Source organism: Rhinoderma darwinii, chromosome 4 (assembly GCF_050947455.1).
Source record: "Rhinoderma darwinii isolate aRhiDar2 chromosome 4, aRhiDar2.hap1, whole genome shotgun sequence".
Taxonomy (NCBI): Eukaryota; Metazoa; Chordata; class Amphibia; order Anura; family Rhinodermatidae; genus Rhinoderma; species Rhinoderma darwinii.
Window position 1 is genome coordinate 371,742,581 of NC_134690.1, and position 27,452 is coordinate 371,770,032.

The following is a 27,452-nucleotide window of genomic DNA, read 5'->3' on the forward strand; positions in this document are numbered from 1 at the left end:
CAATATGCTTCTTTTGAAAAGAGTATATGGTCAAATTTTCACCGATCCCTCAAGTGATCTGGCTTCTTGGTTGCTTATTTTGCAGCCGCCTATATATATATATATATATATATATATATATATATATATATATACACACACACATACACACAAATATATATATATATATATATATATATATATATATATACTCAAGATGTACATTTTACCCTTCAACTCTTAAGTCATGTATTAACACTATACCATGCATAAAACTGGACAACTGGATTTGGAAATCAAGTGAATGTGCAATGTAAGTGGATCTCAGCAAACGTGTTCAGACAAAGGCGTGACAACTACCTTACTGCCCCTTGGAAATTCCATGAGAATTCTTTGTGTAACTTACTTGTTTCCAATCAATAGAGTCATTCTCAATAAACAAAAACCACAACAGCATTGCTAGGTAACATCAAAAAGGCATTCTTCCATACTAGAGATTACGTGGTCATAGAGCAGCTCCCCGTACTGGCTGATATAGATGAGTTTGGTTGGGTATAGCCTCCTCAGTTATATTAGAAACCACCCAACCAGTGCATTAAATTTTCTCTTTTAAAGGGATTTGAAGAATTTTAAAAAAATTGGAATGGTCTATAAAATACATTTGGCCATAAACTAAAAATGTTTTCCTTTAATTTTGAGAATATTTAGGAAAGAGATAAAGTACAGAGAAAATGAAGTACTATAATTAGTGGGAATAGCAAAAAAAAGATATCAGTACGTATTCAAATCCAGAAAAAAAATTGACATTACAATTTTAGAAAACTACTGTAGACCCCCAAAAATTCTTATTCCTAAATATAACATCTGTCTGCTATTTAGCCAATGCACCATATACTACGCAATGGCTTTATATAGTTCGAACATATTATGGTCATTCACAAATGATTACACAGTGAGAAAAAAATTCACAACTGTTTTGGGGCCACAAACTTCATGAATTCTGTAGAATATATTAATTTATGCCCATGAATGAGCCGCACAGTGAAATCTGCACGCTCTTCTTTCTACTCTAATGGGCAAAGGCGCATGCAACCTACTTGAAAATGTAAACATTGCAAGGGAAACACATCACAAAATGTGATATTTTTTTTGTGTCTTTCCACATTTAACATTTAATCAGTGACTGATAAGGAACAATGGCTAAGAAAACAGCCGACATATTTGTGGTGATTGGGTTCATTCTAACAGTATCTCCCAGTAAATTCCCTTCCTCTCAGATGTTGACTCTAGATGGAGTAAACTTAACACAATAGGTCACATAGGTCTCTACCTGTTTACAAAAATGTTTTCCTTATAAACAGGGCTTTTAGCATGACAGAGGCCAAGTTATTTTAATTAACGGAAACAGACAAACAGGCTCTTAGGCACAAGGAATTGATACATGTCCGAAATATATTTTTAAAGGTTAGGCCTACACCTACATGGTAGACTTTATTGCAGCACATCTGACATCGCTTCCAGGTATTTCCTATTTTTCTCTATTTGGAAAAGATAAACAAGATTCATCCATAGGCAATATTCCTACTTTCCTGCTCTCGGATTTCGAGCAATGGTCTTCAATCAAGTTGGCAAAACTTCTATTCAGCCATAATTTTGTCTATATCTGGGAAAGTTGAGCAACAACCGATATGCCCGCCATAACTAGGAAGATTTATAATTTATTTATATAATTGTGCCCATATTCGTAGTCACCAAGGTTTCTAGATATAGATGTAACATGTCCTAAATCATTTTAATTGACGTGACATGACAATGATTTTTTTGGGCACAGTTTAGGGAAACATGCTCTTTAATAATATGCAATTATACAATGCAGTAGGAGGCAATTTGAAGCCTAAAATTAAAACTCATGTATTAAAACTAACGTAGACAAGAACTGGAGATGTTGCCCATAGCAACCAATCTGGTCACTGCTTTACAGATCTGCTGAAAAAATAGAACTTGAAATGTAAATTGGCTGCTATGGGCAACGCCACTAGTTCTTGCCTGCAGTAATTTTCATACATAATGCCTTGTATATTGTGGTATTAAATGAATAAATGTCTTCTTAGGTATTTTGAGACATGGAAACTTCTTCACCTACTATATGTCTAGTATATAGTAGACAGTCATACCATTATGAACTAAAAAAAAAATTCTTGTGATTTATTTTTGGATTTTTGGGGAAATTTTAAATACATCAATTTTGTGATATAGACTAAAATCCTTATTTAATGATGTAAAAAATGTAATGTTAAAAATTTTTTTTTTATGGTTTCTTGGATTCTGGCTCCCTGAGCTGGAACACAGAGATTTCAATATGAACATGCACAGTGACCAGGTGCTAAGACTCTCACCTATATTATAATTTATTTGCATAAAAAATAGATGAGGAAAATAGTCTTCTCAATTTGAAACCTACTTTTTTTTATGTAGCTCTATATGAACAATTTAACCTTACAGGAACAAATGTTGGTTGTACGGATTTAAGTGGAGCTAAAAGAGGACCTGTCGATTCTCCCGACATGTCTGTTTTAGTAAATACTTGTATTTCCCATAAAATCACAATTCAGTGTTGTGCCGTTCCTCTGTTATTCCTCCTACAAATTTATGAATAAATTGACAGCTGGGTGTTACCAATTGCAGGGGTGTTCCTACACAGTCTGAAACTGTCCAATCAGTGCTCACAATCTCAGGCTGTGTAGGGACAAACCCATTTTACAAGTGAATGGTAAAACCTAGTTGCCAATTTATTAAGAACGTTCTAAGAGAAATAACAGAGGAACAAAACTTGCTCCAGAATTGTGATTAAAATGAGGAAAACAAGTATTTACTAAAATAAACATGTCAGGAGAGCTGACAGATCCTCTTTAAACACCATTTCTACTTAGCATATGACAAATGTGCATGTTAGTATGGGAACACAGTACGTTTACAATCGCACAACCTATGGGTTTAGGACTCCTAGGGGTCATAATCATATATTATACAACTAATCACTATTACTATTGGGGGGCCTCTGAACAATGACCCATGAACATTTTGGGTCGCAGTATGAAAAATGCCCAACACCGCTATTGATGTCAACTCTAAATCTGTGGGTAGAAAGTAGGACATCTCTACAAAGAAATGGTGTAAATTATAAATAGTAGGCAGAGTGCACAGGGCTAACCTAAACCTAACATGCTGAAACCCTATATGGAACAGTATATACACCTAAATGGGTTGTCCGAGGCGAGAAAAAAAATATTTCCCCAGAAACATCGCCACACTTGTGTATTCGGTATTGTAACTCAGCCTAATTCTAGCAATTACGTCTGAGCTTCAATACCAGACACAGGCCATGGACAAGTGTGGCACTGTTTCTGCAAAAAAAGTACAGTCTTTTTTTTAATCAGACTCCTTTAAGACCAGGGTACACAGTGTTATTACATTTTTTTGCAATCAAGAAAATAATTATCAACTGAACCAATTATCCGTACTCAAGACACGACGTAAATATAAAAAACACAACTTTGTAATGTTACAATACATAATGTCACTTCTTCAGCTGTTTCTGGAGCAGTTTTTCATAGACTCAACAGAAAAACAGCTCCAAAAACGGCCGTTAAAATCGATCGGAAAAACGCGACTTTGAATAAAAAAACTTCTGAAAATCAGGAGCCGTATTTTCAGACGTCTTTTATTTTGTGTGTGCACATACCCTAACAGGTACCAGGACTGGCATTAGCACCAGGCAAACTTGGCAGATGCCAGATCCCACTGAGCTAGAGGGGCCCCTAGTAAGTATACACATGCTCTATGCTCGTCAAGCTGAATACGAAGTAGACAGGGGGTCCACTGTCACCCAAGGGCCACATACGCAGGGAGCCTGACAGGTACATTACTAAAAATCAGCACATAGATAAAAGTTCATATCGCAATGTTTATTCTTTACATGCACAATCTCTTGTGAAATGTTCTCGCTGAACCATTGTGAAAAACACACTCCACTCCTTTAGGTTTCTCGTATATTGCAAACCACTTGTGATTGAAATGAGTTGAAGACCAACAGCAAAGTTGTGCTTGAAAGACCTAAATTTAAAAGCAGGCAACAGGAAGCTTTTAGTTGGGAAGTTGAGGTTTAAAGTACTCAGCAACAAACAATGAGCAGGAGAGATAAAGATGCAATGGAAATGGTACAGAACAGACCTTAGTAACTTCCTGCCAAAGCTGACGAGTGAGCATGTGTGCGGCCATGATATGGACCAGCAACGCTATTCTGCTCGTATTTACTGGAGATATTTGTTCCTGTGCAAACCCTATAAAAACAAAGAGCGGGGGATAAGCAAGCTTTGCCATCTCGTGTTGCCAGGTCTTTAAGCTTCGAGTGTATCACATATTTCATCTTGGAAACGGTCTATTTGTTCATATTGTTGGGTTGTATCTAGGATTAGGTTTCACTTAACAATGCACACACTGGTCTGGATTGTCCTTGGAAAAACACCTTTACCCGTCCCTATCTAGGAAATTTCTAAACAAGATCCGCCACTCTTCGCAACCAAAAATAACATTCGGCCAGCTCTCCTTTACACCATTGTGATGACAGTGTTAACCTCGGGTTCCTGGGTCAGCACTGCCACCACTATCTCCCATGACTTTTTGTTTTTTTTACCTCCCTCCCACAATGGCAGGTATCTGTGTCAAAAGAGGACTCTTCAGTTGCAGGTTTGTTTGGCCAAGGTTACCCATAGGTCAAGCATTTCAGCAGTTGTTACCACAAAGCTTCCACCGGGCTCCTGCAAAGTCTCCAACCCTCTGTGTTTCATCTGCAAATATACTTTCTATCCACACTGGACTTTTTTTTTTTTCTCAGTTTAGCAAGAACTAACAAATCCCCTCCCGGAGAAGTGGTCTCAGTGACAAATAAATAGGTCAAACACTCTTAGCTGAAACCAAAGAAGCGAAATTCTCCAAATATGGAAACATAATAGATTTGACTTGCTTAAGGAGGCTTTAAGGAAAGGAATGGAATTTAACTCAGTAGGACGTAATTACTTTACTCCCTTATACAACATACACTGCAAACTTGGCCTCAAACAGAAAAGACTGAACTTTTTGTTTTCTCGAAAAGCAATCGATTGTCATAAAAATTGATTTTCTTATATGCCTGCGATAAATGTATTTAATGCAATCAAATACGTAGCAAAACAAATTACGTTACATCTCATAAGAAGCATCTGGGTCAAAATATATTTGGTTAATTGAATTTATTGCTAATTTAATGTTATCGGAGACTTGGGCCAGTATATTATTTTCTATAATCTCGCTATGCAGAAATTTCCATCTCTTGCCTTTAGCTTCTCAAACAATATATCTCTGTTGAGTATTTTACACTTGAATATTATCACCAGGAGAGCATATGGTATAACCATAGTGGGAAGCTTATCTTCATCTCCTTGTAAGCTAAAATTAGTTCAAACGGCTTTGCAGCTCTCCACATGACTCCAGTTATAATGTTAATAAAAGAAGCAATCGGCCCATACTTTTTGAGTTACCGTTATAGTACAGGACACTGGGCTGCTATTGGCCTATCATGATGATAAAATACTCACATTGTCTACCTTCCATCTTCTTAACATGTGTCTGAAAATACGGGGAGATATATTTATTTTTTAAGAAGATTTAAAGATTTTTCAAAGCTGCCAGTCAAATCTCTGGATATAAAAGGCACCAACAGAAATCTCAAACTTTGTCCAGGTCCATTTGGACTAAGAAGACTCATTTTGTTAGATAAGTGAATTTCTGAAGTACAGCAACATACAACATGAAGACTCATTTAGTGTTGCTCAACAGGCATCTAAGTATCGTGAGACCCTCATTTGACCTTCTGGAATGGTATGAGTAAGAACATGTTCTAGCAAACATTTCATTTCAACACCCTATTCTATCATGCCCCCCCCCCCCTCAAAAAAAAAGAATTCAACTGGACTAGCATACCCCAGTGATACAAGTTAGGGCGCATTTACACTAGTATTTTAGCTTTTTTCCGTTTTAAGAATGTTTTGATGTTTTATAAGAAGAATAGTAAAGGAATAAGTACATATATAGCTGTTCGCTAATTTGTCACACAAAACTTTTCATATTTTAAATTATAATTTAAAAAAATTAATTCCTTGTTTTCAAAGTGTTTTTTTTTTAAACTATTAAAGAGGTTGTTTGGAATTAGAAAAAGTGATCTGCTTTTTCCAGAAACAGCGCCACTCTTCTCCATAGGATGTGCCTGGTATTGCAGCTCAGCCTCATTCACTGAATGGGGATGAGCTGCAATACCAGACACTGCCCATGTTCAAGAGTGGCAATGTTTCTGGAAAAAAAAAGCAAATGATGAGGTGCAATACCAGACACTGCCCATATTCAAGAGTGGCAATGTTTCTGGAAAAAAAGCAGATGATTAGGTGCAATACCAGACACTGCCCATATTCAAAGGTGGCACTGTTTCCTTTTTCTAATTCTTGACTATTCCTTTAAAGTCAGTGGAAACGTGGATCCATATACATTGGATAGCTGATTTAAAGACGGCATTAGTGGCTTTTATAAAAACTAAAAAAAAAAATTAGCCTGAATATGTTCTTCAAACCCCTCAGGCCATTCTATCTTTTCACAAACTTGACAACCCACCCCATACCTGATCTTAGAATGCAGTTTAAATTACTCTTTAATTCTCACTGGTGGTATATGACTGCAATATACACAATTAGGGGAGCGGACTGGTATGTATATTTTCTTTAGCTTGTTGCAGCCACTGGGTCTCAGGGTTAAACAGTAAACCCCTGAGGTTAGTTTAAGAGTAGACCTATCATGCTCAAATTTGTGCCAAGTAGAGAAAAGTAAACAATATCTGCCTTGTATACCATACAAATACTGATGCAATAGGAAAATGCTGACATCATGTTCAGCGCAAGAGAGACAGACTCTTTTCCGTAGCATGTTGATAAATACACCACTAACAAACTAGCACTCATAACAAACTGCATGGCAGCTCCAGAGTCACATGCTTGTTTATTCAGTTGGCCTAATTGGTAAATTAGGGAAGCACTAAAAGGAGGCACAACAATCCCACAACAGTTCACACCGACCCACAAATAGAGCTCATCCCTTTGCAGCTCAAGTCATTAACATACTGCCAATGTTTTTTCTATGACTGTAAAAGTAGACAACAGTCCTGCTGCTGACAAAACCTAGTGATGGTTATGGTTGGCCGCATGGTGGAATAAATTATTTATACTGTACACTCTTAAATTAGACAACTAGTGGTGGATGAGGAGGTCTGAAGGCTCCGATGTTGTTCTTTGAGCATGTTGAATTTTGCCAGATGACCCAACTATCATCTAATGTCTACTGATGCTTACCCTCAATATTGAATCCCTATGAAGTAGCTTGGACAGGCAATATCATTTTGTAGAGTCTTGTTGGACAGGTTCAGGCAGAAAATTAAATCTCTCTAAATGTGTGATGAAAGTCTCAAAATAACTATCTTTACCTTTCCTTGATCATAGCTCAGAGGTAAATTCTGTCAGTAGCTCTAAAAGCACAGTTAAATGTTTGTCTAATAGGGCTGATAACAGAAAACAATAGCTTGCAATCTTATAGATAAGATGGGCCACTTAGGTTAGACCCTTAAATTAATTATAGGGTCAGCATCCAACTTGGAAACAGATCAACATTTCTATTTTCAACAAGATCTGGGCCAAGCATCTGGCTTTCTTCCCATATCACTGGGAGCAGCTGGTAGAGTTATAAGAGGTCTGCCTATACATTTGGAGCTTGTAAAGCTGGTCTTGTGGGCTGATCTTGAGATGATTTATTTAAGAATATGATTAGTAATAATAACTGAATTTAATAATTATAGAAATCACAAAACAGTATCAAGGACAGATTTGCGTTATATTGAAACATTATTGTTACCATTCTAAAAATATGTAAAAGTAATAATATACCCCCATTTTATTCTTAGATGTTTTATTAAAGGGGTTGTCTAGTTTAGAGAACCAATTTTCATACACCCCATTAGTGAATTGTGAGTTAGTAAAGGGTTCCTCTGTTAAGGATACTAATCCTTGGCCAGAATGGAACACGTTCACAAAGAGCATCTCTCATTCTGGAGGACCTTCCCTGTCCTGCATTACACAAAGCCATTGATATTGATGAACACTGTGCAATGCTTAATGTCCCCTGTGGTGGCGCTGCAGAGAATTTCAACGGGTTGCCCATTACCGGACAACTGATGACCTATCCACCGCATTGGTCATCAGTATATCATCGGAGCGGGTCTGACACCCAGACCGATCAGCTGCTTTGGATGCCTGCGGGCACCAGATGTCATTGCACAGTATGCAATGTACAGAGCCAGAAACCGTTAGCGCCGTACGTTGCATAGCGGCCGTGCTGCCGAACTGCAGCTCTGCTCCTATTCACTTGAATAGGAGCAGAGCTGCAGTACTGCAGCTCGGCCGCTTTTCCGTGTCTGAACCCATCTTCTTCTGGCATAGACGTCCGATGTGAGGAGGCAGTCGGAGAAGCTGGCCGGTGCGGGGTCTAGGTGTTGAACCCCCGTCGATCATATACTGATGACCTATCCAGTGGAAAGTCAAGTTGTCCGGTTGTGGAAAACCCCTTTAAACACTTACTGTGAAGTTCCCACACAGATTACAGCTGATCGCTTCGGGTCACAGTTGGGAGGACACTTTATGATCAACTTATTGTCAAAGGTCCCATCTAACATATAGGGATTATCCAAATTGGAGAGCCCCTTTAACAGCATAAAATAATATATATATCTACAAAAGTTCCTGCGAAAGTGATGAAACATTCTATCTATATGGGTGAATAAACTATGCTGCATTTATACACTGCGATCTTTTTTCTAATTATATATATATATATTTATACACACACACGCTGCATATATATATATTATACACATTTATATCTATTACCGTTAATGTCCCTTCAACTTCAAAGTCACATATTTCTCACAATAATGTCGGTGACGATCATTGAACAGCCAGGCAGTTCACAGGTCATAAGATCTCTGTGTATTTCCATGATTATGATATTTAAGTCATAATGGAGACGTTCTTTAATTTTCCCACAGCTGAAATGAAGGTGAACTAAGTGAGTTTGGCAAAGGGCATTAGTCATTTGCCATTTCCCACAGCAATATGGCATTTTCCTCTGGGAATAGAACATTTTCCTTAAACTACTGTTTATATCTCTTATCAGCTTAACAGCAATGGAACCATCAAGTACAATATCACGAAGGGAAAAAGAAGAAGAAGAAGTCAAGGTCAATACATACTTGCATTTTTGTTTATCTTTAGCTGCAATTGCTACAGACATTAAATTGGGCAATAAACATGAGGACTGTCAACTGTTCCCTGGGAACAGGTGACTTGTTATCACAGGAGTGGGATGGAATCGCAAGGTAATCAAACAGTCCTGTTGGAAATTTGAGCGTGTTCATTTTATGGAAGCAATCACCTGTCAATTTTGAATGAAAGCTTCAGAGCTATTCCCACTGTCATAGAAGGAAGGGTGAGAAAATACACGCTAGATCTGCTCGTCCACCACAGATGTCTGTCAAGTCAAGTGAGAAAAAAAAAGTGACCGTGCAACCAGCTTTTGTTTTTGTATTTTTGTAGTCCAAAAGCTGCTTGAAAAAGACATCAAAGAAATAGTGTCTTAGAATCAAGACATGTATATTCAACATTCAAGTCAAAAACAATAAGACATTTTTGGTTTTGTAATGTAAAATTTGCTTACATATCCTACACTTTGTAATTGTAACTCTTTTTCTAGAGCAACGGCGAATCATTAGATTCTATGAGTAGTCAATGTGAATTACAGTGTACATAAAAAAGATGTGGACTTATGGACTTCGTGTTTCAAATCACCCATACGCCCATCTTTAGCACAGGACAGGGGGTTGAGGTATGCTTTCCCCCGCTTCCCATTTCTGGTTGGAGTGAAGGGTGGTATACATATGGATCAAAGTTGGCTCTCTACTCCAGCCACTCACACCTCTCTCCACCAATGAGTAACGGGTTGGAAACAACCTGAACTGCATCTGTGGTACACAGAGTGCACCCCTAAGTGTGGTACCAGCTGGTTTGTAGAGTTAATTTCTGGCATCTCACATAATATTCCCAGGACTTTAAAATATTACGGATCAGTGAAAACATTTTGCAGTAATGTTTTAAAACTTCCAACTGAGAGAACTATGTCTACATCTCCATCAAAGGTGCAGGTCCCAAAAATGGAAGATCCTTCAGTAAGCCTAGGCCTTGAAATGATGAGGGTCCAACCACAATAGTCCCCAACAAACAACTCCATTAAGGCTAATATGTCACTTGCTACTGGGTTTTAAGTTTTGTTTTTTTCCTTAAATAGACAATCAGTCTAGCAGAAATAACCATAACATTAAAAGGGGATCTGCATATATGGTATATAGGTGGAATGGGGGCCTGACTTTAATCTACCAATGGTGATTTTGTAATCAGTGATGGACTGAGTGGATAGGTAAATTGTACAGCTGGCCATACACCTTAGAGTGTGTTAACCTGATGTCCCCATAAACATAGATGGTGTTAGCCGTTATAGTCGCGCAATTTACCCATACATGTCTGAAAGGACAAGAAAATTACCAGCCAATGTATGGCCGGAAGGGACAAACCCTCCTACTACCCTTTTTTGTGGGTTGTCATTTACAGAAGGATTGTTCATGTTCGCATTAGTAACCCATAAACATTCAACTTCTTTCGATATTTGAACAAAAATTTCAAACAAAACCGACCAGTTTTTAAGGAAATTACTGTCGGTCATCGGCGGTTGTACTGATCGTTTAAGTTTCTAACCCACGGTCATTCGACCGACAGTTGTCCACTTTCATGAACTTTCGTCTAATGTGTATGGCCACCTTGCTGTAATTTAAATGGTGTCACTATACCAGGTACCTAAAGTCACTAGTTATGCCCCTGATTTGAACACATCCCTAGGAGCCTAGACCACCATTTATATCATTTAATGTATTTACCAAGTAGATTCTAGTCTATAATAAAGTTAATACAAGTTAAATACAAGTAAAATGTCATCTCAAAATAACTTTATACATATTATTGGGGCAAGAAATTTTGCCACAATCATCGCTTAATTTTAAAAAAGTTCTAAAAAGTTTGGATCAATCTTTCAAAAATACAATATATAATTCCCTTAGATTTTCTCAGGATAAAAGAAAAGTATTTAAAACATATCACTTAAAAAAATATCCTAATGATGTTCCATAATGGAACTTTCTGTTTGCAATTCCCAAACTTAAATTGTTGCTTATCTTGTTCTGTATTTTACTTAGTTCCTGTTTTTGACAGTCACATCTCGTCATCATAGAGTTAATGATCTTTCGTCAGACATGCCAAGCATCCCTGATATAGGGCTTACAACAGCTGTAAATCAAACAACAATGTGATGCATTACAGAATATAGACATCAATACTGTATCTCTTCCTTGCAAAAGGGGAAACAGACCTTTCACACAAGGCCATCTAATACTAACACATATCTGCTTAATCCAGACTGTTTTATTTTTTTCTTACTACTGCCGTCACCTTGTATCAAAGACCTTTGATAACAGATACAGTTTAGTTGAAGGACAAAAATGTACCACATCCACCATTTACACTTAGGAAACCTGCCATAAAGTCAGTAGGAGATAAGAAATATTTAATACACTATTTAAGGCTTCTGCATCTGGTGCACATGGGCCGGATGTGGCCCACAGGGGTTGCTATATGATTCTAGTTTATTTTCTTTGATATATATCATTGTGTTATGGACTAGGCAAGCTTTGTCCAAATATCGACATATATAATGACACACAACCATTATAGCTATTATGTATATAGCGACAATATTTTCTGTATCTAACTCAACTTCATATAATAGTTTCTATAATGATTTGTTACTCAGGAGCTGTTGGGAGCCGTGGCTGTAGAGTGAGGAGGGAGCAGTATTCTTACATATCTCTCATCGATAAGGAGAGGATTTGTACATAAATTCCTATAAATATTCCTATAAACACCCAGTAGTTCACTTATGTTGCCTTTGAAAGCTACTAAAAAAGGAAACTGCTAAGCACCTATTCACTAGAACTTTGAAAACGATTCCACCCAATCAGGATAAAGGATTTCCAGCTCTGGAATCTTAGGGTGCCCTTGAACGCTTCAATGATTTGTACGATTTGCACGACTTCAACTAATGGTCTTAAAAAAAACACAAATATTATGTCTTTACATGTTGCGTTTCCTCGGTATTGCGATAAAATTGTAATCGTAGTCACATGGTACAGAGACGGGGCACCAAAGTCTGGATGGGTGGTTTAACTGACAGACCATCGAGCTATCAAACACATCAATTTAGAAATGTAGCATACCTGAAGATCTGGGATCATGGTCGAAAGTGGTCATTTGCGAGTATTTTCACATGCAAAGGATTGTAGACGATGATAAAAATTTGACAAAGCGTACGCATTATCGAAGCGTTTAAAGTCACCTTTGGATTCATCATGTGATCAGAAGATAGTTATCTTAGATTATCTACTGGAATTTCTCTCAAAGATCAATCTTTCAGTTTTTGATGGAAGTACGTGCCTTGTTTCTATAGGTTCATTATATATTGAAAGTTATAGACAATATAAAGCAGATCATTGAAAATGCAAAATAAATGGTGTGGTAATGGCGACCAGCATTTAACCATAGTATAAGGATTTGGTTCTAGAAACAAGTTTAAAGTTGGCCACAGACAACTAGAACGTTTGGCCAATACAGTCAATAACCATCTGGCCAACGTGATGATTGTGATTCATGGAAACCTGTTCTATCAGCCAATGGACATGTCAATAATGACTACCCTGTCTAGGTCACAAATTCTTTTTTTTGCAAAAACTATATTGGGGAATTATGAATTTGCCTGAAGAAGGAACTTTTATGGTTAGCCAACAAAGGTATCATACCTATTATACTTTTGTCTTTTTTGACACAAAAGTATTTAACATTTCATATTGTCTCTGGCTAACACGGTACTACACTATTTTTTACTGTACTTCAATGATGACTGTGTAATACTTCTTTTCCCCTGTGGTGGTGCTGCAGAACAATTAAACACTTGCTCACACAGATTACAGGTGATCTATGGGGGTCCACGCATTGAGATGCCCTATGATCAGCTTAACACTAGGGGACCTTTTAGCAAAAAGTTTTTTTTTAAATTGAATAAAACTCAAGTATTCACTGTGTGCAGCAAAGCAAGTGTTCAACCATTCTGACTTTCTGAATGTTCTGAAATCAATTCAAGTCATAGCAAAATATTGTGGAAGCATGGGCATATATGTTGGTTGAGAATGAATGTTCCCTTAAACAGAAAAATATTGCTACAACCTCTTGAGCATATTTTTTCACGCTTTGTGGCTTCTTTTTGTATTGTACTACTTTTTGACCCATCACTAAAGCCAGCTAGAACCAAATGTATTTACCCTGACAATAAAACAATAGTTATATTGAATAATGTCCTGTCTTTGCAAGAGGGTCATATCAAGTGAAAAACCACCACATGATAATGGCATCAGAGAAATCTGTAAAGGTCAATCAAAGACAAGCCACAGTCTCTGCCGTCTGGATGACCTTCGGAGCTTGTGACAAATTGCTATCAGTCAATGTCAACTAATGACAGGAGCTCTTTAGTTAATCAATTGTTCTAAAAATGATCAAGAAAACTACTCACAGGACAGCTCATTTTCACATCAATGCCTGTGAAGTATGAAAAGCTCATTTTTTTTTTTTAGTTTTTAATAAGCTCATAAGTAAAGCAGTTACTGGGTAACAGGGGTCACCTTACAGAAAAGACAGAATCTCTCTCTGCCATTTTACATATTCTTTCATTTCCATATTGTAGTAAAAGAAAATATGTCACACTATTTAGTATTCTGCTGTGGGACGACACCATGTACGTGGGCCGCTGCTAAAAAAAAACAGTCTTGTCCTAGGTTAGAATCTATATTCAATTCTCTCAATAAAAGAAACTCCCCTGGATTACACGTCATCTATGCATCACTATATAATAAACACAATTCAGTGCAATTTCACTACAAGTCACACACCTATGTTTGTCAATGTTTATAGAGATTCCCAGATATGTCAGATAAAGAAGTGATTATGGGGGCGGATAGTTTTTTGGCCTGTCAATAATACCATTGAAAAAAAGATAGAGATGGACATAAGAAAAGGTGTTTTTTTTAGTGCCCTTTGAAATGTAAAATACGTACAGCTATAATATATCTCATATCTATCTATCTATCTATCTATCTAATATCTATCTCATATCTATCTATCTATGTGTCCAAAAATAGGCAGCACTCCAAATCAAGGTGAAAAAAGTAGCTTTTAATAGCCCTCGTGCAACGTTTCGGCTCAATACAAGGAGTCTTTCTCATGCTTGAGAAAGGCTCCTTGTATTGAGCCGAAACGTTGCACGAGGGCTATTAAAAGCTACTTTTTTCACCTTGATTTGGAGTGCTGCCTATTTATGGACACATATTGGAGGATTTGGAATCGCGATCGTGTTCCCAGGGCATGCACCCATCCATATTTTCAAGCTGGTGCTGCTGGACGGTGGACTATCTATCTATCTATCTATCTATCTACTTATCTATTTTTCCATCCTAATTTTATATCTATCTATTTATCTATCTCAATCTCATATCTATTGATATATCTATCTAACTATCGGTCTGTTAGCCTGTCTATCTGTCTGTCTGTCTATTCGTTGTATGTATATTTGAAGTTTTGTGATATCCAACAATATCAGTCTATATTTTCTTAGGGTCCGCAACTACCAGCAGTTTCATATTACCACCTAAACCTGTATAGCTTGTTTTTCAAATTAAAATATCTTCTGCAGCCTCAACCACTCTAAAGTCATCCATAGAAAAGAAATAAAGAAGGCAGGGCGACACTTAAGCTAAGCCATAATTGGAAGTATGTGAAAAATGAAGTGTCAGTTTGGTCAATAAAGGGTAAAGGTCAAGGGGGACTGCAGCCCAAACGGCGTTCGAAATGTGCTCATTAAGACGTCCAATCAGCGAGCTCCTTCTACCCTATCACATTAGTCATCAGACAGAAAGCCGCTTCAAAATACCCGACTCTGTGCAGTTATTACTCCTCTTGTTCATGTAAAAAAGGAGAGCTGGTATATAAATCGTTGCTCAGTCATCTGGAACACACCGTGGCCCTTCACCTCCCCCCCCCCCCACCCTTCTTCGTCCAGCAGGCTGCACAGGCTTGAAACAGCTACCTTGAGATTCCCCTCACCAGTATGAAATTATCTGAGCCTGCAAGAATGTCCTAAAGAAACAGAACATTTTGCATAGTATCTTTAATGTATCTGCAACAAAATCTGCTATAATCATTACAGCAAAAAGGTATTCCAATCTGAAGAATGCAAGACTTAAAGCAGCGGCTTATGTCCTGCTGATTATACATGGAAGCATCTATTGGTTGCGGCCTTAATTCAAGAAATGGGAACTCTGTTTCTTAGGAGGAAACAAATATATTAGTATCTAGTTTCAAGATACAACATACGCACAAGCCAACCTTTCTGAGTCTAAACAAAGCGTGCATTTGACCTAGCTATAAGATTTAGGCTGTAGCCTCTGGAGAGTAGGATTTAATCTGGATCAAACTTTTAACTGCTCTTCAAATAGAGGCCTAACCCAGCCCCAAACCTTTCAGGTTTCTGCACATTATCACTAAGCAACTCCAATTCATTGACTGGGAACTAAACAATCCAAGATTTTAGACACAACGTTACTTCAGCCAGAAGAACATTTGTCTAGGGCTACTAGTCTTGGAGAAAACTTCTGGAAGTTCTGGGGATCATATATCATGTTTTTGCTGCCGTGTTGACAAATAGGAGACACATTTGTGAAAATGCCACACAGCAACTTAAAATGGAAGAAAGCCAGTGAGACGGGTCAAGCCTGTTGTGTGTGTCCATCTATGTTATAGTGCACATAACTGTGATGCTCCATAATGTGGTGATACCATGTATTGGAGGGTGTAATTATGAGATAGATAGATAGATAGATAGATAGATAGATAGATAGATAGATAGATAGATAGATAGATAGATAGATAGATAGATAGATAGATAGATAGATAGATAGATAGATAGATAGATAGATAGATAGATAATTTACATTTATTATACCCCAATTAAGCTTAGTGCTAGGGGTATAACACACTTTGTCCCATAGACTCTATCCCTTCTTTGAGAGAACATTACTTATATTTCCAGAGACCACTCATTTCCTCCTCATATTAAAAGTAAATTACAGATTGCTGCCAGGGATCTCCATTAGGAAGCTGCAATGCCATGCTCCAATGGCCTTGTGGTTGTAAAGCTTGGATAACAGCCATATACATTTCCCAAATGAAAAATCCATACATAGAAAAATGTTTTAAAGAAATATATGGGTGATAGTGAAACAAATAGAAGGTAAGTGGTTTGTGAAAATGTATGAAACTCGGTGGATAGAACAAATATAGTACAGACTATGGGAATTAATTAATAGAAAACACTTGGTCGCAGTTTTATCAACTTTAATATTTATTATGTTATCATTCTAGTATTTATAATAATGCTAATTATTAGTAGTTATAGTCTTTATGCGTTTGCAACTACAATGTTTTGGTTTATTTGCATTATTTATTTTAGATACATGTTATATTTAGTATTTTATTTATTTATTATTAATTTATTTAGAAAATCATGCCTCAGAAATATAAATAAACTATTTTTTTCTGCTTTTCTTGGCATTCCTCTTTTTACTTTGCTACACTTTACTACTTTAATCATTATTTCTGTAACAATCTCACATAAGAGGGAAAAGGCACAAATCTGTTTCTATATCATGTAGCTCATATTAAAAGGGTCATTTTTAACTCCTATTTAGAAACAGATAAGATGTGCAGGTTTGCAATAATTTATTATATATCTCACGGTAGATGATAAAAATGCCACTTGTGATCACTGACCTCAGTGTCAGACTATGTACAATGCGTCATAAAATGTTGTCAATCATGTTGTAAACATCAACATTTCAGCTTATGAGTATAGTGCGTCACATAACAACTTTGCCACATTTCTCTCCAGCGCCATTATGCTTTAAATAATCTAGTCGTCCGATAATATCATGAGAATTCTTTGTGTAATAAGCGTTCAGGAACTGTATTTAACTCTACAATGCCTCCTACTATATTTATAATGTAAAAAAAAACTCATGGATTCCAGACATATTGCAAGAGTATTTGTCAGCAATTTTACGGTGAATTTAGGGTTGAAATACAATAACACTAAAATAACATTAGCAAACCTAGCAGAACATGCAAATATGAGTGAGAGGCGTCTTAAAGTGCGTAGCAAGTCTCCCCGAGGCCACACCTGAGGCCCAAAAGGCTAGTATCGAGAACAGCCTGCTCCCCATGTTGTGCAGACATAATGACTGCTAAGCCTTCTAGTGCCAAGTAGGTTGTGCTCATTGCTGAAATATTTAGCCAACTCCCGTTCATACACTGACTCCTGCTGACTTCTAAAAATCCTTACAGTAGAGCTAGTCTCTCTAAAAACTAAATGAACCATATGTTCCTGAGCCTGTAGCTAGATATATGCTGATAGCAACTGAAACTTAGAGTGTTTGTCAAGACCCACGACTGAGGTCTCTTGTACGTAGGCACTATCGCACAGTTATTATTACACATACACACTGTACATTTCTGAGGCGTCATCATTTATGCATCTGACCAGCAGCCTATAATATATAATAATATTGTCAAAATCATAGCAGGTAGGCTATAAAATGAGAAAGATGTGCAAAAGCTAAAGTTGTTTGACCCTATTTTGAACTTGGGGTGGGTTACTAGTTACTAGGGGCCAACGTAGGGAATAGTGTCTGTCAGTAAGAAGACAGGGCAGAGGAAGTGAAGTAACACATGACCAGGGACATAAGGGTATGTGCACACGATGACTGCAAATACGTCTGAAATTACGGAGCTGTTTTCAGGTGAAAACAGCTCCTGAATTTCAGACGTAATTGCTCGTACTCGCGTTCTTCGCGGCGTCAATTATGGACGAAATTGGAGCTGTTTTTCAATGGAGTCAATGAAAAACGGCTCCAATTACGTTTCAAGAAGTGTCCTGCACTTCTTTTGACGAGCCGTCTTTTTTACGCGTCGTCTTTTGACAGCGACGCGTAAAATGACAGGTCGTCGGCACAGTACATCGGCAAACCCATTCAAAGTAATGGGCAGAGGTTTGCCGACGTATTGGAGCCGTATTTTCAGGCGTACTTCGAGGCGTAAAACGCCTCCATTACGTCTGAAAAGAGGTCGTGTGAACCCAGCCTAAGGGGTGCAGAGGTCTCCCGGGTACCTGGGGGCAAAAAGTGCCCGATGCTCCATATGAGGAGACCGGTACTCTAAATGAGTTTGGGGCCATTTATAAATTTTTACATTGGAGCTAAGGAGCTTCAGGTTATGTCTCTGCACATGAATGTAGGATCAGACTGCACAATGGGTTTATTTGTAGTCTGTAACCATAGAGACAAATAGGTCTGCATAGGAACTGTGAACACAAGTTCTAGATATTTTAATCAGGCAAAGTTGTTTTATATTCTATTTAAGATGCATTGGGGCAATACAAAATTTGGTTTTGAAAGTGCACATAGCCTTTAAGATCTGAACCATGTTTAATGCAATTGAAGGGAGCATGACTTTTTGTTACTTGTTTATTTTTGTTGCAATAGAAAGGACTTTTTTTTTTTTTGCGTTGAGAAAAAAAAAAAATCCCACTGGAGTTCACCTAGCCACACCTGAGTCAATAAAAAAATGCAGCACACTAAGGGTATGTTCACACGGCAGCCTCCTTTACGGCTGAAATTACGGAGCTGTTTTCAGGAGAAAACAGCTCCGGCATTTCAGATGTAATGGCATGTTGCAGGCGTTTTTTGCTGCGTCCATTACGGACGTAATTGGAGCTGTTTTTCCATGGTGTCAATGGAAAACGGCTCCAATTACGTCTCAAGAAGTGACAGGCACTTCTTTGACGCGGGCGTCTTTTTTAAGCGCCGTCTTTTGACAGCGGCACGTAAAAAAAATGACCGTCGGAACACAACATCGTAAAGCCCATTCAAATGAATGGGCAGATGTTTGCCGACGTTTTGGTGCCGTATTTTCGGACGTAATCGAGGTTAAAACGCCCGAATTACGTCCGTAAATAGGGTTTGTGAACTCAGCCTTAAACTACCACAACATTAAAACAGAAATAAACTGTAATATGTGAATAGGTGAACTCACAGTCACTAACATTATATTTCTGGCCCCGAGGCCCCAATCTACCCTTTATGAGCTCAATCTTAGAAAGGTACTTTAATACCTATTGACAATGTTCCATACATGACCCGAGACACTGTAAAGAGATATATATATATATATATATATATATATATATATATATATATATATATGTATAGCAGTCCACCCGCTTCTACAAGAAGCTCTACAAACTTGTATGCTCACTTTCCATGGTTTATCTTAGAATCATTGAGATAAAAACATAGCACATAACACTCACTGAGCTGTTTAAGGAAGGACGTTAAATACTTCCATATGTCAGCTAAAAACAAATGTATACTGATAAGCAATAGTGAAAAATGTCAAAAAAAAACTAAAAAAACTAAAAACTGAAGTAACTGGGATAAACTGAAATGAAAACCAAAAACTACTCATTAAACAAAGCTGCAATTATTGTCTTGTGATTATCCCATCTATCGTGTCTTCAGATTTCTGAAAAGAGAAATAGTGTTGCACATTTACAGATGCAGCAGAACTGACTTCACATTGTGGTCCTCCATAAAGACTTCAGGAATACTTACTGAGTTGTCACTCTGTTCAGTGAAAGAGTTAAAAGACAAATTCAGCTCTGCTACATCTGTAAACCCTTCTTATTCATAGGGGTCGCACACAAAGAACAATAGTGCACTAATCATGTAACACACACAACATGCTATTTCCCAATTGCAAACAGCCAAAAAGAAATCTACTCCCATCAGGGTTATAGAACAAGAAACTCTTTTTGTAGCAGGAAGAAAAAGCAATAGGAACAAATAAAAAACATATTAATATGCAACATAACCGTGATTATGCCGTAGCGATCAGAAATTACTAGAATGTGTTGGTGAACGAGCATATTTTTTGAACAGAGACCTCCTTTATTATGATCCGTAAACAGATGTAGCAGAGCTGGATTTGTCAATGTAGGACAGCTATTAAGATATGTACTGTGGTTTTGCATAGGACTGCAGATAAACCTATTGCCTACTTCAAGAGCTTATTTACGTGTCTATTTTGTATTTGGTCCTTGGGGAAAGTTTTACCGCAAAGAAGGCAATGTAAATAAGCTCTGGATTCACAAATACAGTTTTGAATTCTGATTTTTAAGTTGAAGCCAAGAGTGGACCCAAAATTTTAAAGGAAAGACTTCTACTTCTACTTTTGTTTGTTTCCACTCCTGTGTTTAGCCCAAAAAAAAAAATGCAACATAAACTGCATGTGTGAATCGGGGCTTATCATACCGGACAAAATAACAGGATCAGCTCTGCTACATCTGTCTGTACATATGTTATATTCAACATTCCTACCTTGTTCGCTGCTGTTGTCTCCACTATGTGACGTATGCCCCCCACTGGAAGGTCCTGGCGTACCCCCGGAACGAGTCGATGCTGTGTCATCATGGTCTCTGCTCCAGGAAGGCTGTGGGAATACATTGAAACTTGATAAGCAAAAAAAAAAAAAAAGCTTCACACCACAGCTTCTTTTTTTTGCATATATTTAACATGAACCAATTTAATGTGCAAATTTAAAGGAAAGCTGCCAAATGGATCTGCATTAGTTTCTTTCACTGAGCTAAACTGCGCCGATATCTTTCATAATTGCACGCGAAATTACCATTGAAAACACAAACATTCCAGAGAAAAGGCAAATAACGGCTTCTAGATTCTGATTATATATTTAGCAGCATCAAACCCTCTGGCGTAACAGTCTGTTACTCTGCAAATGCAAAAATGAGAGTGGTCTTTGATTCTGCCGTTTATATAGTCTTAGCCTCTGATACATCACACAAGACAAGCATAGAAGAACTCTTTAGAGATAGGCACACAATTAGGCTTGGCTCCACAATAGCCGATATGTGTCAGCTGTTTGCCGGATGGTATGTGGCAAATGGACTAGGCAAGAGGACAAAAAAGAGGGGAACAACAATGGCTTCACATGGTCTATGTACACTCAGCCCCATGCAGAGCCTCCTTGTACTATTCAACAGAAAACAGATGTTAGTCCTTATCACAGGGTGAATTTGAAAGTAACATTCAGATAGGAAAAATTGGCTGTAAATTAATTTCTTACAAAATACAAAAAAAAACAACAATCACGACAAGAACAGAACACTCCCGAGTCTCCTTTTATCATTAGTAAAGTTTTAATTAGCCTTTAGTAATAGCTCCTAAATATAGCGACAGGCCTTACGTGGTTACTGTGTAGCGTCTTGCATACATAATAGAGTCTCTTATTTATAGGATCAGCTTCTATACATTACACATTGATCTATCAATCAGCAAATACAGACAGTGTCATATAAAGAAGCTCTGATTAAGGCTATGTTCACACGCTAGAGTAAAAACGGCTGTAAAATACGGAGCGGTCTTCAAGGGAAAACAGACCCTGATTTCAGCCGTTTTTTAAGGATCAAGCGTTTTTTTATGCCATTTTTGAAGCTGTTTTTTATTGACCCAATGAAAAACTGCTCCAAAAACGGCTCCAGAAGTGACGTGCACTTCTTTTTACGGGGCGATTTTTACGTGCCGTTTTTACAAACGGCCGCGACAAGCGGTCTGAATGGAATGCCGTTTTTCCCAATGGGCAGATGTTTGGAGGCGTTCAGCTTCCGTTTTTTTCAGCCGTTTTTTGGGGCGTTTACGGCCCGAAAAACAGCTGAAAATAAGCCGTGGGAACATACCCTTGTAGTGGAGAAGTGCATTATATATTTGCTACTATGTCAGGCTCACAAAGTAACAGGACAGGATTAGAGGTAGGGCAAAAGAGGCAATTGCCTAGGGACTGCCACTAAAAAGGAGCCTTCACCAACCAGCTTTCTCTGTGGCAGATAGAGGTTATTATGCAGCTCTCGCTAATATTTTTTTACTCGGTTTTGGAGCCTCTGTCTGCACTACTAAGCCTTGAAAAATCTGGTGGTAGAGCATATATGTTTATTGCTATAGGAAAAGTGGGATAAGCAGCTGCCAGACACCTCTTCTCTGGTTGAACAAAGGACCAAGCATGTTAAAATCCAAAATGCCAAACCAAGAGAGACAGTGGGTCTACCCCCATAGATATTAGATTGTCGTCAAATCCTGTTGATATCATCTGAAGGTGCCAACAATTATATAATGTTTATGACAAACTTAAGTTATTCCCATTATGTGACACGGTTATTGGGGAAGGGACCCCCACAAATCTTTTTCTGCCTATAGGGCTTTCCCTATGTAACAGGGTTTTAAAGTTCTTCATGCTACATACGTTTATATATTCTATATATCCCATGAGACAAATGTCACATAAATGCCCCATGTAAACCAAGGAGCCATACACCGGATATCCACAGCTTACTGCAGCGAGGCCTATGCATTTCAGCCTGTTAGGGCTTATTCACACGAACGTTGTATATGTCCATGTGATGGCCGTCACACGGACGCATGTAGTTCAATGGGGCCGTTCACACAGCCCTTATTTTAACAGACCGTGTGAAGAGTCCGTTGAGAAATAGAACATGTCCTATTTTCTTCTGTTTTCACGGATCCCTCAAGTCTATGGGGATCCGTGAAAACAGGTCCCGCACAGGTGCAACTCAGACGTAAAAAAAAGCCAGTTTTTCATGTTCGAGTTTGCACTCGTTCGTGTAAATAAGCGCTAATACTGTGAACAATATGGAACGGTATTGTGTATCATTTGAGGTTCACATTTATTAGCCAAGTTTTTTCCTGGAAGCCCTTAAATTGTACATATTGCATAAGATTGTGTACGGGGACCTTGCATAGAAAAATATCCGTATACTACAGTTTTTATATACGACAGGATGCATGTTCAGGTGGAAGAGCATTTTCACCATAATACATTAAGACCTATGTCATACAGATCCCAAATATGCATGGGCACATTCAGGCGTGGCAGAATTTTTCCACTGCAAACGTTGGTGCAGATTCGGGGCAATTAAGCAACGAATCTGCACCAACATTTGCATATTTGACGGGTAATTCAGACATTGCGGATATCACAGCAGACTTGCAACGGATTTCAGTTTTTGCATTGCAAAGGCTGAAATCCGCAGTGAAATTCCGCTGCTTCTCCACAACATAATGTGCATGCTGCGGAGGGGAAATTCTGCACCGCAGCCTGATTTCTATACAGTTATTTTCCGTAACGTCTGAACTAAGTTTCCTAAAAATGTATAGAAACCAATGTAAAAAACGGCTGCTGCAGAATTCCACTGTCGACTGTCCGCAGCGGAATTCAACAGCAATTCTGCCACGTCTGAGCGTGGCCGAAAGAAGACTTGTCAATTTCTCTGACATTTGTTTTTTTTTTTTTTAGTAAATACTGGTATTTCCCATGAAATAACAATTCTGGAGCATATTTTCTTAGAACTCTGCGTTGTGCTATTCCTCTGTTATTCCTCCTAGAAATGTTTTAATACCTTAGCAAATGGATGCTACCATTCCCCTTGTAAATAGGGTGTGTCCCTGCACAGTCTCACTCTTCCAGCACTGATTGGACAATGTCAGACTTTGTAGGGACACACCCCCAACTCGTAATACCCAATTGGCAATTTAGGAGAAATAACAAAGGAATGGCACAATGTAGATTTTATAAATATATATTTATTTTTTGAGGGGGTAATACAAGGATTTACTAAATCAGACATGTCAGGAGAGGTGACAGGGATATAAAAAGAGCGGCTGCTATCATTCACATATAATGGCAGGAAATTGTCACAGAGCTGGAGATATAAGAGCTAAAGTATTGAAAATTCCTGCCAGTTTACCCCAGACACCCATTCTTCATCCACTGATAACAGAGAGCAATAGATGGTAGTGAATGGACTGGACGTAGAGTTAAAGGTGAGTCTCCCTTTAATTGTAAACATGCTCAGCTGAAAAGTTGTCTTTTTTTTTTTTTTATATTTCAATACACTCAGGATTTTTACTTGGATGCCATGCCAGCAAGAATAAAAAAAAAAACCCTCACACTAAAGCAAAGGCAACTATCAAGGGTATTCTAAAGACTGTCAATTGTATTAGTGATTCAGGGACTGGTAAAAAGATGTGTGAACTGTGGGTGAAACGCGCTTTTTTTTTTTTTTTAACAAATATGCAGTCTACAACATGCCAGAAGAATGCTGTAAGTGGGTAATGTGGAACACATGCTATGAATGCAAACAGTTAATGCATAAATTTTCAGTTTGTAAAACTGCAGCTTTTAGACTTGTTTATTCAGAGCACTGCAGAGAGAATGGTACAGCGCCCAGGGGACAGACAATGCCAGGCACAAAGCCCTGGTGCCTCAACATGTAAAAGGATGTTTTTCTATGTGCTACAAATCCCACTTGAAAATATAATTAGAAGAAGAAAATGGCAAACTATTGCATTAACTGTAATTGAACAAAAGACCAGCAAGGCTTGTGGGAGGCTGCACCAACCCGTGGGAGTTCTGGGATGCATCAGATCTTAGGAGTGACATCTCCAGGGCATTCTCATTCTATTTGTGTTGTCCCTCACTACTATTGGCGGCTGGTGATCTGACTTGTAATTAATAGAAAATCTGCAGATAACAAGCAAAAATATAGAGCAGCCGACTAACCTCAGCAAAAATGTGTTGATTAATCTGATTATGAGAGCAATTCAGGAGAAGGTGGCGCAGGACTATAGACCCGTACCATGTACCGCAGGAGAATCTGCTCTTTTATACAACCACAAACATGATATATTCACTATCTTTTAATGAGCTGGGATGATTTATTCGGTTTTGTTCCATATCACGCCACTGCCCCCCAACCCCTCCTTGCACACACGTTTCGACTGAGCCGGGATGTAGATTAATTCAATGCTTAATTGTTGAGTAAATTCAATTTTCCACATTCTATTCTGCACGGCGTTAGCTAAGGTTCTTAAATCTTTAGCAGTGAGGCCTAAGTCGAGCGTTTGTGATCCGCTCCTACCTTTTTTTCATCACCATTTTTCTTCCTCCACCACTTAATTCACCATGAAAAGATTTTCCTTGCTGGAAATTCTGATGCTGCTATGATCTGTGAGCCATTCCGACTCATTGCATTTCCATTGTGTTGGGTCTTAGATGCCGAGTTCCTCTTTTTCTCACAGCTATTGCCACATTATACAGCCATTCATGCAAGAAATGTTGAATTCCACCTCAGTTTATCAAAATTGTTTGTAACAGTCACTTAACCCATATGTTTAATTTCAGTGCTCAGGAGAGAACACAGATCAGACGCGCTATAAAATAATTCACGTCTTCTCTATGTGATTGATGATTTTTATTTGTTGATGTAGATTTGGATTTATTGCTAGAGGACATTTATACTGTGGTCCATACTATTTATTCGCGGTTTACAAAATATGTTATATTTACAGATGGAGTAGAGACGGGTTTGTCAGATAGGCTAGAGATGAGTTTGTGATATGACTTATAGTGATAGGAGTTAAATAGGGTTTACATAAGACTGCAAAACTTTGGCAAATAGAACCTAACCCTAACGTTTCCACAATACCACGTTGGAAAAAAAAAATTGCTTGCCCCAGCAATCCCTAGGCATTGATGCTAGGAAGCAACGGCCATCTTCCGCTCTGGTTCCTTGCTGCTTGTGGCGTGTATCAACCCTACACTAGTAATAAGCGTAAGGCCCCATGCACACGACCATGCCCGTAATACGGTCCGTGATTGCGGGCACGGCCAGCCGAGGACGGCAATGGACAGCCGGCCACATTTGCGGGAAGTGCTCCCATTATAAAGTATGGGAGCACAGTCCTTAAAATAAAAAAATAGGACGTCCTATTTTTTACGGAAGGTTTTTACGGCACAGACACCTTCTCGGAAATATACGGGAAGGTGTCTGTCGACCATAGAAATGAATGGGTCCGTAATTACGGACTAAATCTACAGGCGTGTGCATGGGGACTAACACTGCTAGTTATGCACAGAATCATGGAAATCTGGCCATGTCGCATGCTGTCGGTTCAATCAATGGCCCAAATGAGGCAAAATCGGCCTCAGCCACGAAGGTTTTATCTTATTATTTGTCTTCGTCTGGATCAAACGCTAATGTCTACGAGAGATTGAGCGAGATGGACATGTGTCTTTTTTTAAACTATGTAACTATGTAAAGTAAAAGTAAAACTTAGATTTTACTTGAAATTCCCTTTATCATGATGTTGCAATGTATATCCAGTTCAATTATTAATTCAGCTCTGCTACATCTGTACACCACATTAGTATTTTGGAGCCACCCTTAGTCTTGATAACCATAAACTGGCAGGAAATAACATTGAAAGCCCAAGTGCTTCCCGGATGAAGGCTGAATGACAGGAAGAGTTTTCTTTTTGTGATATAAAATCCTGGTTGCCCGTGTGGCCAGTACATTCCAGATACTGATAACTAGACTGTAAGCTCTGTCACCAGGGATACAAGTCTGAGATTCCATGGGAAACTACACAACAGTAAGTCATCAAAGATGGCAAGGAACTTTAGAGGTAACATCTACAAACAGTCTAAAATCTTGCTTTCCAAAACTATCAGGAACATTAAAGCAAATGAAGTGACTGAGACAGAGGAGTCATAACTTCTTAAAAGCGTTGTCTATATTAATCTGAAATCTGCAACTCCTGAGACCCCTGGCTGGCTACTTTTCCCGTCCAGATTTGAAGACCCTCCTCTATGAAATCCATATGCTAGAATAGAGAATATCAACAGGGGTCGACCTGATAGTAGCCATAGGTGCAAGGCTTTGGCCACAATGACTCAACCAATTCACTATTAGAGAATTTATTTGCTAAAAATATTTTGATGGTGGTTATCAATCCAATTTAACATCTACATTTCCCCAAAGAGCAAATTCTCAGCCCACTAGTATTACAAAACACCCCTGTAGAAATGCTGAGTAGAAAACAAATCGAAATTTCAAGCAGGTCCCGTAAACAGGAAACCTTTTGGGTGGTGGGACCAGAGGGG

At 38.2% G+C, this 27,452-nt stretch overlaps 1 protein-coding gene across 2 annotated transcripts in view; it reads right to left on the bottom strand.

Annotated features, from left to right (window-relative positions):
- Nucleotides 1–27,452, bottom strand: part of MEIS1 (Meis homeobox 1) — a 114,516-nt gene that overhangs the window by 64,067 nt on the left and 22,997 nt on the right. For both annotated transcript variants that reach the window (XM_075863119.1, XM_075863120.1), the window contains exon 7: nt 20,801–20,912. In XM_075863119.1, the coding sequence (XP_075719234.1) occupies nt 20,801–20,912 (112 nt within the window). The remainder of the gene's footprint in view (nt 1–20,800; nt 20,913–27,452) is intronic.